Consider the following 17,152-nt stretch of genomic DNA (forward strand, 5'->3'; position numbering starts at 1 on the left):
CTAACAATACTACTGGAGTGAGATAGAGGAGAACAATCAGCTCCAACATGGACTCATCTGTTTACAAAACTATTTTCTTTTTTTTTTTTCACTTTGCTTCGCACTGCTGCACTTCTTTTAAAATGTTGTATTTTACTTGATTTTATGCATTCTATGTACTTTTTTGTATTTTTTTTACTTTATTTTTACTATTATTATTCAGTGGGTTTTATTTTCCATCTTATGTTATACATTCCTCATATTTTTACTATTATTATTCAGTGGGTTTTATTTTCCATCTTATGTTATGCTCATTATATGTCTATTTTCATGAAGAAGATGCATTCTATTCTCCTCTTTATCTTATTTTCACTATTAATATCAAGTTTTATGTGAAGCACTTGGTGCATGTAATTTCTTTGTTGTAAAGCACTTTGAGCTGCATTTCTTGTATGAAAGGTGCTATACAAATAAAGTTTATTATTATTATTATTACAATAATTAGACCATGGGATCACAATTCGAATTCTTGGCATATCCACCAGAGGGGTCAGAGGTCAGGGGAGGCACAGGGTCCAGTCTAATACCTGGATTGGGAAGATCTTAACAGCCACGTATTCGTTCAGCAGCTGGGCCTTCCACACGCAGCCGAAGCGCCCCCTGGCTTTCACCTCGATCAACTGCAGCGGCTTCTGTCCCAGGACCGGGGACGGGGGCGAGGGTCCGGGGTCCTGCACGAAGAACAAAACAGAAGGGGGAAGAGAAAAGAAAAAAAAAGACAGAAGATGGGTGTTATTAATTCAGTTACCCATATTTTACTAATTTTTTTGCAATTCAATACAGTTCGCTGTGGGTTTTTAAAAAAAGTTTGTTAAGTATATAGCATAAAAAACAAACAAACAAAACACCTAAATCCATCTTTTGTAGTGTTCCAGCCTCTCAACGTCTCCATTGTGGGTGTCGAGTTTATGCTAATGAACCGCTGCTCTGATTGGCTGCCTGGGCTAGCAAATGAGACTAGGTGAGTGGGCGTGGCTAATCACCCTGTCGGTCCTGAGTGATGTCACTATAAGGCCTGCCAATGAAAACGGCTTGTAGAAGTCACTAGGGCTGCAACTAACGATTATTTTCATTGTCGATTAATCAGTTGATTATTTTCTCGATTAATCGATTAGTTGTTTGGTCTATAAAATGTCAGAAAATGGTGAAAAATGTGGATCAGTGTTTCCCAAAGCCCAAGATGACGTCCTCAAATGTCTTGTTTTGTCCACAACCCAAAGATATTCAGTTTACTGTCATAGAGGAGGAAAGAAACCAGAAAATATTCACATTTAAGAAGCTGGAATCAGAGAATTTTGACTTATTTTTCTTCAAAAATTACTCAAACCGATTAATCGATTATCAAAACAGTTGGCGATTAATTTAATAGTTGACAACTAATCGATTAATCGTTGCAGCTCTAGAAGTCACATGATTTTTAAATAAGGAAACTATGGAAAAAAAACGGGAGCAGATTTCTATTAGATTAGACAATCCTAAAATGCTTACATATGAAAGGGAAAGGGAAAATAGTTTTGCATGATATGGGACCTTTAAAGCAGTCTGGGCTTCAGAATAAAGGTTCTGGCTTTTGGTTTTTTGTTTCTGGAACAACCTGCCAGAAGAGCTTAGATCAGCAGAATCAGCATCATCCTTTATGTGATGTCTTTTGTCCTGTTATTTCTGCTCATATACTCTTTTTTTTTTTTACCCTTTTCTCATCTTTTATCCTGCGTGGGCCTTGTTGTTTTTACTTGCCTTATTTATTATACGAGTTTGACGTTTGCTTTTATTTGACCGTTAAAGCACTTTGGAGACACTACATATTTAAGTTTTATTATTACCGTTAAGTTTTACTGGCAGTGAGGATATAAAGTATACGAAGCGCGGTTGAGGTCAATTCATTTTCAATTCAATTAAAAATCCCTTTGGGCTGCGTTTGCCCGGAGTTTAAAGAAGCGGGCTCGTCAACTGGAAGGTTGCCAGTTTGAAACGCGCTCCCCCCCCCCCCCCTTTCTTCAGCAACTACCCTTGAGCAAGGCACATAATCCCCCAAACAGCTTCATCAGTAGAGCTGCTCATTAAACAGCAGAAGCCTGCGGTGGCACTGGGCAGCTTCCAGGTTTGAAAGTGTGCAGCTGTATGAATGTGCAGCAGGGTGGGGGGGGGGGTGGGGGGTGGGTGAATAAGAGCTTAACCGCTGATTAAGATGACTGATTAAACGAATAAACGGTTAAAAAACAAAACAAAAACATGAAAGAGCAACCTTGTCTAACCCTGGCAGGTCAAGCCTTGTGTTCGCTGTGTGTGTGTGTGTGTGTGTGTGTGTGTGTGTGTGCTGTGTGTGTGTGTGTGTGCGTGCGCGGCTAATCCCACGTAAACAAAGTGAAAGCAAGAAAGCCAAGCGCTCCGAATCTAAAGTAGGTTAAAGACAGCTGGTGACCGGGATTAAAGCCGATCACTTTCACATGTGACTTTACAGAGAAGGACAGAGGGAGAGCGAGGATAGAGAGACACAGAGGGAGAGTGCGGGGAGAGAGAGAAGAGAGAGAGAGAGAGAGAGAGAGAGGGGAAGGTTAAAAAGAAAAACACGCAGTGAGGGAATCACATTTCCAAAGGATAAAAGGTAGAGGAGAGAGACTAGCACATGACTGATAGCCTTTGATGAAACCAGATAAGTGTTTCAGGACTGCTGTAATATCTTGGCTCTACTTCTTTCTCTCTATCGCTGCTGTCAGTTTAAAAAAAAACAAAAACCAACAACTCCTGACTGCAATTTGGGCGATGTTCATGTTTTTACTTGAACTGAAGCCTTACAAGGTGCTTGATAAGGTAGAGCGGTAGAGTTTCGTGACCCTAGGGCTCATGGGACTCATTCAAAACCCATGATAATATTTCAAAAGGGCACGCGTGTCAATCTGAAAACCAGGCGGTTTTTCAACTTTTTCTTATGAGGTTTTCATCCGACAGCGGTGATAAACGAGTCTTAATAGTTTTAGATCCCCTCACTGTAAAAATTTAGTGAAATCAACTCATCTTTATCCATTAACACAATGTATATAGATGTGTTTGTCAATTTCAACTTAAAAGTGCTAGTTATGAGCTTCATGACTTAAAATCACGAGTTCGCATCTTGTGACTTAAAATTATGAGTTGAAAGAACAGCTTATAAAGCATTCACTAAACTAAACACTGTTTATTAGCAGACTTCCCAGCATGCATTGCATTCGGTTTAACTCTCCAGAAACTCTTCCTCCTTCTTCTGGTTTGAATGAAGTTACAGGATAGAGACTTGTTATGTATGTATGTTTGGTGAATCATAGGTCAATTTCTGATAAAATAAATAAATAAATAAATAAAAAAACATGATAAAATCTACTATCTATCTTATCTGTGTATCTGGGAATTCACAATCAAGTAAGTTTCTCTCTGATGCACATGGCAAGTACAATCCACTACAAGTAAGTGTATTGCAGCTGCAGACTATGCTGAACTGTTTAATAATCATGTGATACAAGAAGAACTCGAACTTAAACCTAGGAAACCTTGTGAAAACATAAATAACACTGGATTTCAGCTCATCAGTTAATGCATTCAACTTGGAAACACAAATCAGCATGACTAGACATTTGTTGATTGAACTTATTGTCTTCAGTTCACTCAGTTAGATTTTTTACATTAGAACAACTAACTAATGATCTTTGACCGAACTATTCAGTACTACTTCAGTCAACTCACAATTTTAAGGCATCAAGGAAACTTATGTTTTTAAGTTGAACTGCCTATATATTTTTTACAGTGCTGAAACTGTTAGTACATTTGCACACACACACACACACACACACACACACACTCAGATCACCTGTGCATATTTTACTGTCGCCCTTCGGCCCTTCTGTAGACCAAGGACTGAATTTCTGAAAAACCCATTAATGAACTGCAGCCCTTCTGCTCCACAAAGCCAAACAGCAGTAACTGCATGAGAAGTGAAACTGAGAAAACTAACTTCGGCTTTTAATCGCTTGTCCTGACTAAATTATTGTTGCTACAGAAGTGGATCGTATGTCTTTTAATGGCATTCATGGGCAGAATTTTGTTGCTATGAAATCTAAACCCAGGTCATGAACTTTGACCTTTGGTACAAAAAATCAGTTACTGCTGTTTGACTTTGAAGTGCAGGCGCACCGACTTCCCCAGATGGTTTGGCTCATGTACTGAATTCCAACTCTGCACTTTATGCCTTTATCACATCTTGACTCTATTTTTGCTTGTGTGCATTGCTGTATCTTGTTCATCTGCACGCTGTTGTCATGTTAAAACCTTGTTAACTCTAATTTTGCTCATTTACATGTTTTGACTTCAACTAAAGGATGAAACACTGCTCTATGGGTTGAGAAAATTCTCTGACCTCTTGGGTTCATGAAATGCTTTCAAAAATGCTTTTGATAATGTCAAAAATGCCTTGTGATCAGGCTACAAACAAGACTGTTTTTCTTGGCTCCTGAAAAGCGACCATATGCTGTTTCTATGTTTGGTATTTGTTGTGAGACTCTATTGATTCCTGTAGGAAAAGGAAAAGTATGTTAGTTAAAGGCCAAGTAAAAAATAAATCAAGTATCAGATACCATGACAAATCTGAATGTTGCCAAGCCGACTTTTGGGAGGCGTGGAGCTTGTTCTAAGCTATACTCTATAACAGTGGTTCTCAACCTTTTTCATATCAAGGACCCCTAATTTAGTCCACATTAGGGCCATGGACCCCCATTTGATTTTGTCCCTCAGACCCAAATCTGAGAATATTTTTATTTTCAGATATGATTTTGTCCAGAACTCCATGACTGTCTGTATTGTAGGTAGAGAGATAACAGAGAGACTATGATCAAAATAGCCAGTCTCCTACATTCTATAATTGTTCTTGTAAATGAAATAATGAAGTTTAACGCTTCATCAATTTGCTGGGGACCCCCTGGGATGCCCTCAAGGACCCCTGGTGGTCCCCGGACCCCACGTTGAGAACCACTGCTCTATAAACTATAGCTATACTTTAATGACATTAACCTGTTAAAGAGCCAGCTTGGTGGCCATATTTGTTTCCAATGGGGTGACGCCCACTGAGACTCCTTAAAATCACAAAACAGTTGATAAAATCTCTGATGTTACTGGCTTTTGAATTATTTTCATAATGACAATTTACGTAATCTTCTGGATTATTATAAAGCCGGCACTGATGATTATCTGCAGCTACTGTGCATTACATATCTTTGTTTCAACATTCAATGCAATTATCTCCAAAAATCAATATGGATTGAATGCATACAATGTTGCTTGTTGGTTTTGAAATGTGACCCTTTATAAACTACTTTGGCAACGCCGTTGACAGCATTCCCATTACTATAAATAGTTTGCACAATATCAATATCAAGCCAATAATAGGAGTTCTGCATTGCAAGATGAAGACGCTGTAACTTCATCTTAAATGTTCTGTTTGTTGTGTTATCAGTTTGTTCTATTTGTGATAATTATTTGTTGTATTGTCTTTCAATGCCTTTCAATTTGTTCTATTTTTATGAATATATAATTATTTTCTGCTACACAATTGTCCCGTGGGAATAATCAAATTTTCATCTAATCTTATAATCTATTAGTATTGTAGTAATAGGAGTAGTTGTAGTTGTAGGAGAAGTATATTTTGTCATATTTCATTTCCTATTTCACAGCAAGCCTTGTGAGAAAATACAGCAGAAAAACAATGTTGGGTTGTTTTCTGGAGAAATGAGAAGTGGTTTTGCTGTTGGCCAGAGGCTGGTGGGATTTGGCGAGCCGCTCCGCAGCGCCGGGGAACGGAGAGGACTCGAGTGGGACTGACGTGTTTGCCTAAAGCCTCTTCTCTCTAACAGAGGGCTGTGAGGCAGACCTGCTGTCTCCACACACCGCCTTCACACCGCATGCCAGCCAAATGACGGGGAAAATTACCCACGATGCTTTTGGGGCTGGATTACGGAGAGGTCCTACCAGCGGACGTGCCTGAGCTCTGAGGGAGAATTGGTATTACGTACAGGCAGTGTCCGAAATTAAAGTAAACTTCTGCACACCTGAATGTTCAACCGATGTGTCTAGGACGGTGGTTCTCAACGTGGGGTCCGGGGACCACCAGGGGTCCTTGAGGGGGTTCCAGGGGGTCCCCAGCAAATTGATGAATTGTTTAACTTCACCATTATTTCATTTACAAGAAGTTAACACAATTAGAGAATGTAGAAGAATGACTGTTCTGATCATAGTTTCTCTGTTATCTCTCTACCTGCAATACAGACAGTCATGGGATTCTGGACAAAATCATATCTGACAATAAAAATATTTTGAGTCCGAGAGACAAAATCTCATCAAATGGGGGTCCGTGGCTCTAATATGTACTACATTTGGGGTCCTTGATATAAAAAAAGGTTGAGAATCACTGGTGTAGGAGAGGTTTGAATTCGGCAGCTGAAAGAAAAAAAGCTCCGGCACTCTGTCCACTTCACTTGCAATTAAATTGATTTTATTAGCAGCAACGTTTCCTCAGGTCGTTGTACTGAAATGTTGTTCCTAATAAAATCAGTGTAATTGCAAGTGAAGTGGACAGTGTCCTTTCAACTGTGTGAAGCATTCAATAAAGAGATGAGAGCAGATTGAGTTTTTTCATTTAAAACCTGCTCACTCATTTAGACAATGGATCTTTCTTTGTCTTCATCTTCATCTTCATCTTTTTTGGTGGCCTCAAACCTCCTATGTGTTTTAACAAATGTTAGGCTACTTAACCATGCAGGCAGCGGAGAACCAGGATCTTAGATGCCACTGCTTTGCGTAGAGCAATAGAACAGGCAGCCAATCAGGAGCCTGTTTGATACAGAGACATTGGGCCTCATATAGGAAGCGATATACAAACAAATTGTCTCTTATTTTTGTTCGTATCCACGATTTGTTCTTATTTTGTTAGTACCCACTGATTTCTGGGATTCACCAATGTTTTCTTATTTTTGCTCTTCTCTTAGGTAAGAGAAAATTTTACGAGTGGTCGAGAGCACTCTGACCAAGATAAGAAAACAACATCTCGTTTTCACAGTCCACAAATTGTTTGTCCAACGCAAGGAAATATTATATTATTATATAAGTTTTAAATCTGAGGAACATAAAAAAACATATGAATATCATATAATCAAATTTAGATTATTATATGTTTTAGAGTAATTATAATGATTGGATTATTACCTTTGTGGGCTAAAGAAATACTATTGGTCCATTGATCCCAATTAAGACTATAAAAACCCTTGGATGATATTGCGTGTGTTCAGCTTCTGAATGGCTGACATACTGCTCTGAGATGCTTTGGCCATCCAGACCTTACAGAGAACGAGTTTTTACAGATCGCACATATCTGTCTGATGAGACGGATGAACGGCTGCTGAGCCGTTCAGATTGCCAAGAGCACCAATTCTTGGCCGTGTGCCAGAGTATTTGCACACGGCACAGAACCTGCCCTTATATGGTGTTTAGGGGGCGTTACCTATACTAAAAACAAACAATCGGCCATGCGCCTCCAATTTATGAGTGGGATTCATCATTCAGCACACCTGGGTAAGAGCAGATCTGAATGGTTAAGAATGCTTGATGCATCTGGAGTTGACTTCTCTTATTTTTTCTCTTAACAGAAAATTAAGAGAAAATATAAGAGAAATTTAAGAGAATGTTGCTGCATGAGGCCCATGGTTTTGCTCTGATTTGATTGGATCATGGTCACAGAGACTGTGCGCTGGCGAGCATTTATCATTTTGAGAACAGGCAAAGACCAAAGACTGTATATAACTGAGGGATTCAAATGTTATCGTCTCTAAAAGTTACCGGCCAAAGACAAAGTTGACTAGCATTTGGCGCTTGGCGGGTGGTGATTTCGGGATATGGAAATACTTGCGACCCTCTCTTCTTCAGCACCTCTTGTTTGGGCTTGAACAATAACTGGCACTGACTGGGGTATAACCTTGTTTCTCTCAGTTAGATAGATGTGTAGATCAGCCATTCCCAAACTTAAGAATGCCTCGGCCCAATTTGAAAACTGAAAATCTTCCGTGGCCCACCCAACCCTTTAATCACAACTCTGATCAACACACGAGACTATGATGAAGTATTTCACTATATATTTTTTAATTTCATAAACAGAACATGTGAACGTGGGCACTGCAGTGCAAATTAATAATCCATCCACATACACGTAACAATTTGTAAAGCGACAAATGTAAGAAATTAAGTGCAAATAGTGAAAACTCACTTGAGTACTTTCTACGAGTCCTTGTTTTTGTTTTCACGGATTCATTTTGATCTTCTGATGATTCGCTTGTGGAGGTTGATTCTCAATTAACAGCTTTCCGTCTTTCCTTTTGCAACCTGATAGCCCCCACTCCATTTTTACTCTTCCCCCGCCAATGATGAGGTATTCCCTCAATTACAATTCCCCGCCAATGACGAGATATAAGATACGTTCTGGCCGGATCAAAAATAGGTCCGATAAATGAAGAATAACACGTAATTTAAATCCCATGGCTTTGTTTTATTAGTTCTGCTTACTTTTTTTATGCAAATATTTAATCATAAATATTTTATGGTAATTTCAAACTTAATTACAAAATTGAAAATTAAAAACTTTATATTTATTTATTGTAAATGACCTCTTGCGGCCCACCTGCAGTACCTTCACGGAGCACCAGGGGTCCGCGGCTCACACTTTGGGAATCACTGGTGTAGATAATTGTGGCAATAGTAGACAGTATAGAAGTGTATAAGGGGAGTATGAAAATACATACACTGACAAACAGGAGTATCTTTAACTCCAGTGCAGGTACTTATTCAATGAAAGACTGGAGTTGTGGCTTGTGTGTGTAACCTCAAAATAGTGAAAGCATTCTCATCAAAGAATCTGCTCACTCGCACAGTAAATGTCTACAATGACAGTTTGATCAACAACATTTAAAATCTTCAAAATGCCAAAGTTGACTGTGACTCAAAGGCAAACTGACTTGCTAACATAATAAAGTACTAAGGCCCACGTTCCCACTGTTGCTCATATTTTGACAGTTTGTCATCCATGTAATCTAATTACTTTGCAAATCCAAGATCTCCAAGATCAATCAAGGAAATAAGTAACCTTTTTTCTCCTTGTCTCTCTCTCTGTTTCATTGTGTTTTTATATCTGCTGTCTGATGATCTGTTTACCCATATATCAGTCTTCAATATGAGGATTAATCAAGTTGAAATGAACTGATGTTGTGGGAGGTGAGATGGGAGGCAGAACCTTTTAGGCATTTAGCTGACGTTTTTTATCCAGACTGACTTACAATGAGTTCAGCAAGAGAATAAGCCTAGTAAGCCTAGTAAGCCTAGTCCACGTTCCTCATACTTGATTTGTTTGTTAATGTTGCATGTCATAGGTTCCATTGAATGCAATTCAGCGTATGCATTAAATTCACAGTTTGTTGATATGTCACTATTCAAAAACTCAGTAAAATTTTAAAAGAATTGGCTCTCCATAACTTGATTATTCAAATTGTTGAGACGTTTGTAATGGTATGTTTTTGCTCTGTAATGTTTAAAATCAGAGTAATGGTGTGGAAGTCATGGATATTTTATGATGAAATAGTTAATTATCAGCAAAATTGTAAGGGGTACCAGTAGTTTTGACCGTACATGTACCAATCTCTCTACTGTTACATCTCATTGGTTCAGTCATTTAGTTAAAAGGTTATGATAACGTTAATGTAATGAATGAGCTGCTCTGGGACAAAACATATTGCGATGTCTTGACTAGTAAGGAGTACAAGAGTCAAAGCTACAGTGCTCTGACAATGGAAATAATAAACATTTGAGTGTCCCTAAAGTGATCATGTATGTCAGAAGTGCCAGGGAAAGAAGAACCAGGCAAGAGGTAAATACATGTGTGTACATGCATGTGCGTCTGCGTGTGCATGTAAAGGCTTGTCATAGAATAGGGAAACAACGCTGGAGACCAGTTATTTAAGGACTCCCTCTGCACCGCCATTGTCCCATGTTACAAGTCTGTGACCAAGACAAATTCCTGTACATTCATTCTGCTTGCCGACTGAAGAGATTCTGACTCTGATCACAATTTAGACAAAACAAATGATCTTCAAGTCATCAATATGTCTGCACAAAGATCAAGACAAATTCTGGCACATTTATTGTGCTTGGCGATTAAAGTGATTCTAATTCTGATCATGATTCGGACGGGAAAATGATCATCAAAGGACGCGCTCACATCCCCGTTGTTTTACCATTTAAATCATCAATAAGTCTCCAAAAATTTGACGAAGAAAAATTCCTGTTTATTGCTTGTGCTTTGCAGAATAAATGAGTCTGATTCTGATCATGATTTGGAGGAGAAATTGATCATCGAAGCACTCTGTCACACCCTGTATGGCAGCATTGCTGTATTTTACCACGCACGTTGTTAATAACTCTGCATAAATGTGACCAAGACAAATTCCTTCACATTTTTTTGTGCTTGGTATTTAAAGCAGTTTTGATTCTGCTCATGATGTAGACAAGAAAACGACCGTCGGAGGACCGTCGCGGACTCTATGACGGCATTTTCCAGCTTACAAATTCGTCAATACGTCTACACAAACATCACCAAGACAAATTCCTGTATGCGCTGAGTGAATAAAGTCATTCTGATTCTGGTGGCGATGTGGGCGAGAAAACCAGTTATCGCAGTACTCTCTTTTCTTTTCCTCTGCTGTCGCATTGTTCCGCGTTACAATGCAAGTCATCAGTATGTCAGCACAAATGTCACCGAGACAAATCCCTGTACATTTGTTGTGCTTGGCAAAATATGATTCTGATCATGATGTGGACGAGATAATGATCGCTGAAGGACTCCGTCTGCCTCTCAATACCAGCATTGTTCAAGGTTACAATGCGAGTCGTCAATAAGTCTGCAGAAATATGACCAAGACAAATTCCTGTACATTTATTGTGCTCTGTGATTGAAGTGATTCTAATTCTGACCACGATTCCGATGAGAAAATGATCAGCGATGGACTCGGTCTGGCCTTCGATACCTGCATTGTTTCAAGTTACAATGCGAGTCGTCCATGCGTCTGCACAAATGTGACCAAGACAAATTCCTGTACATGTATTGTGCTTGCCGTTGAAATTCTGATGATTCTAATGATGCCGTGGTCTAAAAACGAGTTATCGCAGGACCCTCTTCTCTTTCCCTCTGCGTCTGCATTGTTCCGGAAACTCTTGCCTGTCTTCCGGGCTTCGGCCTGACGAGGCGGCCCGGCCCGGCCCGGCCTCCCCGGGGAGTCACCGGATCCCTTGTCCGATCACGGGGCGCCGCGGCCTCAAACGGGGCGCATTACACTTAGTCAGCAGACCACAGGAAACGGGAAAACAAAATCTGCTGCTTCACGCCATTCTCCCCAACCCTCAACCATCCACCCTACCCTAATCGGGTTACATCTTCATCTATTACATCAGAACTGGTCCTTTAGGCCTGGCTTGGTTTGTCCTGTGTCCAAGTCCTGATAGTCTATGCATAAATATGACAAATATGACAAATCCAAGGCACTCTTCATATGATTAAAAAGCTTTAATCAAAGGATAGTTCATGGTCGAACAGATAAAATGAAGCCAACATGTTTCGGCCACACACGGCCTTCGTCAGGTAATTGGCTATGCGTGCCTTGGATTCGCCTTTTTTTGACAATTCTTGCTTTTCTCCTATTTTTCGACCAAGAGCACCATCTTACAGTAGTGTTTTACCCGTCTTAGAACGCCGTAGCCCTCCTATTAGTATCCTTTTTGGTTAATACTTCTATTCCAAAATACCACAACTGATAACTGATACTTTAAATTTGCTGATATGAGCTAAAAAGCAACCATTCACGTCAAAACTGATGGGTTTGCAAATTTTGATGTAGGGGGTTTTGTGTACAAAGTTCACAATTTTACCCAAAAGTAACCAAGTGCTTGGGTATTATTTAGTGAGGTACTCTTTTATTTTTCTTGAGTAATCACAATGATTTATGTAGCTATACTCTTACTCCGATTTGAAAACTTCTAAACTGAAGAAGCAGTGCGTCAAATTCAGCTTCTCTTTTACTTCCAACTGATTTCTGTAACTGTTACTTTTGACTTCAGAAATGCTGAACTCGAGTAGCAATGCTTCTACTTAAGTAAAATATATCTGTTCTCCATCCTCTGTCTGGATATCACACTGATATAAGCATGCTGCCGTGTCAAATTTCAATATCTCCCCTCCATCTTTCTGCATGGGAAACGGTGAGCTATAGGTCCGGCAGATACAATTTCTAGAACTGGGTCACATCACACACAATACAATTACACAAACATCACAGGTGGACATTCGTACAAAAAAGGGGGCTGCATTCGGAGCCACGTTGGCCAATTTCCACCATGCACAATGCGTTTTCAGCAGGGAACACAAAGGACATCCATCCATGCAATAAACCCAGGCACAAAAAAACAATACCAAGACAGAAATGTTACGAAACCAAGTAAACAAGACGCTGTCGAGAAAGAAAGGAGAATAACAAAACGGTGGTCTGGGATTGAGGTGGAGAATTCATACCAAGCTCTAAACCCAAAAACAGGGAAAAAACCAACAGGAGTGTTTCAACTTCAATTAAACTGCTCTTACCTCCACCATAATGTGAAAGGCGTGCTTGTTGAAGAGGAACATAAGAGGCAAACAGAGAAATTATTGCTATTTTCTGTCAGTTAGTGGGTGAAATAGAAGCAGGTAAAAGGCAGGTGATGGATTGTCCCTGAAAAGCCCCTCTTTTCCTTGCACTCCAGACACCAGTGTTTCCTAAACTATGGTTTGGGGTCCAAAATGGGCCATAGGCATGTTTCTGGTGGGATCCCACATGAGAAGTAGAAAGTTTGAAACAGCCTGGGACCCAAAGGTAAGAGGCTGTGTTTACAGTTACATTTTAGGAATTTAGCGGACGCTCTTATCCAGAGCGACTTCCAATGAATGCAACAGTGCAATCATTTTCAATTCCCAGATCGCAAAAGTAAAAGCAACCAATGATAAGAAGTGCAAATGTCAGGGCCACAGCACCCTGATGTAACAAAATATTCCTGTGTACTGAGAACGATCATGTAAGATCAAGAAATGTTAGGAAAAGTATCTTTTTCTTTTTTGGGGTGCTCCTAGGTTGAAGAGATTTAAAACATAATTTGCATAACATTTTTTACCTAAACCCTTGCTCCCCATAATTTCCCATCATACAGAGTGATTCTGATTCCAAAATCTCATCAATTGCTTCACTATACGGCTACTCAAGTCTTGCTCGCCTGGGTGTGGCTCTCCAATAATGACCTAGAGGGCCAATGGACGCTCCAAAGGCCAAAGTCTTTTTCAACACGCTGATTGCCCGCTCTGTAATGTATGGATTTCATTTGCAATTTATTGATGACCTGACAACTTTCGTTTGTTTTGCAGAACTTGACACAGTGACACATGTAGACAGGCAGCCGCAACCGGCCAACAAGGGTAGACAAGGCAGTGCTAAAGCAATGGCCAAGGTAGCATCAAAAGTGTATGAGAAATGCATGAGTTCAGATCATTTTCATTTATATCGTTTTACCAACATGAGTGAGCAATCAATATGTTGAAAAAGACATGCTTTGAATGCTTTTGGGGTTATTTTTTGGAGTCCATTGGCCCTATAGGACCGTATTGGAGAGCCGCACCAAGGCAAGCAAAAGGTAAGTAGCTCTGTAATGAAGCAATTGATGAGACTTTGGTCAGAATCGATCGGCATGATGGAAAAAGATGGGAAAATAGGTTCCAGGTCGAAAATGGCTGGAGTTATGTTTAAGTGCCCCTACTCCAGGACTCTCCATGTGAAAGCAGTGGGTCTATGTACTCAGACAGAATCAATTCCACCTTGCCTCCACTTCACACCGTCCTGTGAAGAATGGAGGCCCGGTGCCAAATATGCAGGCCACGGATGGAAGGCATAGAGCGTGTGAAAAAGTACTTTGCCCTCTGTGGGATTTTCTACAGTTGTGCATGTTTTTCACATTGAATTTCGTCAGATCATTTCATGGGCTGTAGAATTTATAGAGGGAGTCTTAGAAAAAAAAAAAAAAAAAACGATTCAAAGTTTGGTGCTTCTCATATGCTCGGTGTGCAAGGCAATCAAACATGCAATCTTTAGATGTGAGAAAGCAATCTTCCCCCCGGTTAACTCAACACAATACCCACTGTAGTTTGCTTGTGTGTGTGAATGTCTGTGTGCTTTTGAGTCTATATAACTATATCTATGTCTATATAACTTGTTTATATTTTATCCAGAGAAACTGTCAGAATAAGCTTCCTGAATCACAAACATGAAAAGCTACTAGTAAGAAGTGCAAGGTTCAGAGCCGTAGTATGCCGACAAAACTCCTGCGAGAAAAGTGCAAGAAAAATAAAAGATAAGCAGGTGTGAGGTTTTCACCTGAAAGCAGAGATCAGCATTGTGCATATGTAATGTCTTTGGCTCTTGCTCCAGTCAGAGCTCAGCTGCTTGTGTTTACCGTCGAATTATCACATTCTTACTCCTTGTCAACTGCACCGTCTTTAGAGTGTGACGCAAGACGCAACATTGCACTTTCGCAGTTGGCACAAATGGGACGTGGAGGCAGGTTGGGGGAACAGGGACTTGCTAGCAAAAACTAGAGCAGGGCTGGTAGTCTGTGACGCCACCCTGTACAGATAAGACACATTTTACACTGACATTTTAGGCGTTCATCTAGGGTTTTCTGTGGCTGTTTCAGGCAGAGTCTGACACTGCCACCCGCCAAGGTAAAATTTGTCTTAAGATTCACCTGCCACACTGGCTGCTACGCTTTTGAGAAGATAACATTTGAATGCCTTGGTTATACACAGTCTTTCGTCTTTGTCTGTTCTTACACTTTGTCCCTGCTGGCTACCGTACACTCTCTCTGACCGTGAGCCAATTAAATCAATGCACAACAGTGTCTCTTGATTGGCTGCCTGTTGCACTGGCTCTCTACGCAATGTGGTAGGGTCTAAACTTCTGCAAACTTTGACCTCCTACTATAAAATGAGGAAAACTCTGTCTGTCTGTCTGTCTGTATCCATGTTGCTCCTCAATGGGTTGGCCAATCAATCTGAAATTGCACATGGGCATTGAGCATTGGCATAGGCAGGGACTGATGAAGCTGATTTTTCCATTTTCCCAAATTTACGCTGTTTATGCACATTTTTGGCAAGTCTGCGTGGAGTTGTGGCGCACGCATCCCCGAGTATGGACTAGTACTTCTATGAAAAATGTAGATTAAATATTTTTGCCGGTAAAAATGATGGCCTACAAAGACCCAAGATTTCAGACACTGGTTGCAGGGATCGAACCTGCGACATCAAATTACCAACATCAGATTTGAATCAGGAGAGCAACAATCTGTAAACCTCTACAAAATTCAAAATTAGATCTATATGCAGCTTAATGTGAGAGTTTTGAACGTGATTGAGGTCTCTCTCTTAAGACGTGGTCAAATTATTCAACTTTCAGCTGGTAAAAGTAGTTGATTTTTGTAGTTCAGCGGTGTTAAAATGGCAGTGAATTGCTAGACTTTTACCATTTAGGTATTTAACGGATACTCTCATACAGAGTGACCTACAATGAGTCAGCAGGTAGGGGTTCAGTGTCTTGTTGAAGGAAAACTTTGACTGAAGACATGGTCGATGAAGGAAACAGCACTAGTTTGTTAATGTGGGAACTGAACCTGGAAATCGAACCTGGGATCTTCCAGTTAAGAAACAGGTCTCCAATTTATTTCCCAAACTCTAAACAGCAATTTTGGATCATTACATGAAGGTAGAAATGTAATATCTCTAAAATACAGCGGATACAGTCTGTAGAAATGTATCTGATATCTTTTAAAAAGCAGTGGAATTTGTTGTAATTCCATGGCATAAGTCAGTTTTAAGAGTAGGTGTTGCTTTGTTCAAACTGTGGATATCTAATTTTCCAGTTTTGTCTCCACATGCCTTGGTATATATTTGATTTCGTCAGGCAGTCTTACACGGCAAAATCCAGTAGCCTCTAGTGGAAAGAAGCGGCTGTGGTTTGCTTTTACTCTTTTGCTAGCAGCCGTCCTCGGTGACTTTGCGAGAGCGAGCTGTTTGAGCGATTGCTGGAGTCACCTCGGCTTTTTTTTATTTTTTTATTTAAATACAGCCTGTGGTGCAACACAAAAACAAGACGCATTCTTCAACCAAAATAAATAAAATAAAAATAAACCCCTCCACCTCGCCTCTCGCATCCATTTATCTCCTCTCTCTACGGCGTGGAGACATTTACTGTCTTACTTATTACGAAAGCAGGTTTAATCGATTACAAAAAAAAAAAAAGAGAGCGAGGGAAGTGAGATGAATTGGGTGTATATCAGATCCTGGGCAGATAGCGGTTGCACATAATTCTTGGCGTTTGTTTTAGCCCGCTTCCAGCACCAGGCGGGTGGGGTTTACTGCATCATGGCAATTCAGTCAGGCGAGTCGTCAGTCAGTCCCAGAAAAGCATCCGAATTAACTTTCAAATACATTCCTGTACAAATGACCCACCTACCTCATATCCCCTGTATCCCCGAATTACCTTTTATTTTTGTTATTTTTTATTTATTTATGTTTATTATTCAACTGTTTTATGATTGTGGTAAATTCTGCATCATTGTTTTTTGGGGTTTTTATTGTATGTAAAGCACTTTGTAAACTTTGCTTTTAGAAAAGTGCTGTAGAAATGAAGTTATTATTATATATGCATATATGCACTCATATAATGCACACACACACATACACACACACACACACAGACACACACACACACACTTACCCATGACTTCCCTTTCTTCATCAATGCTCTTTTATTTACCAGCTGTTTTCCACCATCTTGTCTCCTGTTTCCATTTATATTCTGTTATCCAATCAGGTTCATTTCTTTCCTCGTCATCTCGTCTTATTTTTTTGTTGTTTATTTACTCTTATTTGTCTGGTTGTTTTATCGAGGTGAGATGATTTATAAGCCTCTTAGGGGGGTTTTGTTTT

General features: G+C 39.9%; 1 protein-coding gene across 1 annotated transcript in view; it reads right to left on the bottom strand.

Moving 5' to 3' along the window:
- Positions 1 to 566: 566 nt before the first annotated feature.
- Positions 567 to 17,152, bottom strand: part of LOC139666211 (activin receptor type-2A-like) — a gene marked incomplete at its 3' end in the record, with an annotated part of 53,949 nt that continues 37,363 nt past the window's right edge. The window contains exon 5 of the mRNA XM_071545337.1: positions 567 to 710. Coding sequence (XP_071401438.1) covers positions 567 to 710 — 144 coding nt within the window. The remainder of the gene's footprint in view (positions 711 to 17,152) is intronic.

The sequence above is a fragment of the Centroberyx affinis genome, unplaced genomic scaffold, assembly GCF_046629955.1.
Source record: "Centroberyx affinis isolate AG114_WGS23_722 - 3 ecotype Tasmania unplaced genomic scaffold, CSIRO-AGI_Caff_v1 ptg004877l_1, whole genome shotgun sequence".
Taxonomy (NCBI): Eukaryota; Metazoa; Chordata; class Actinopteri; order Beryciformes; family Berycidae; genus Centroberyx; species Centroberyx affinis.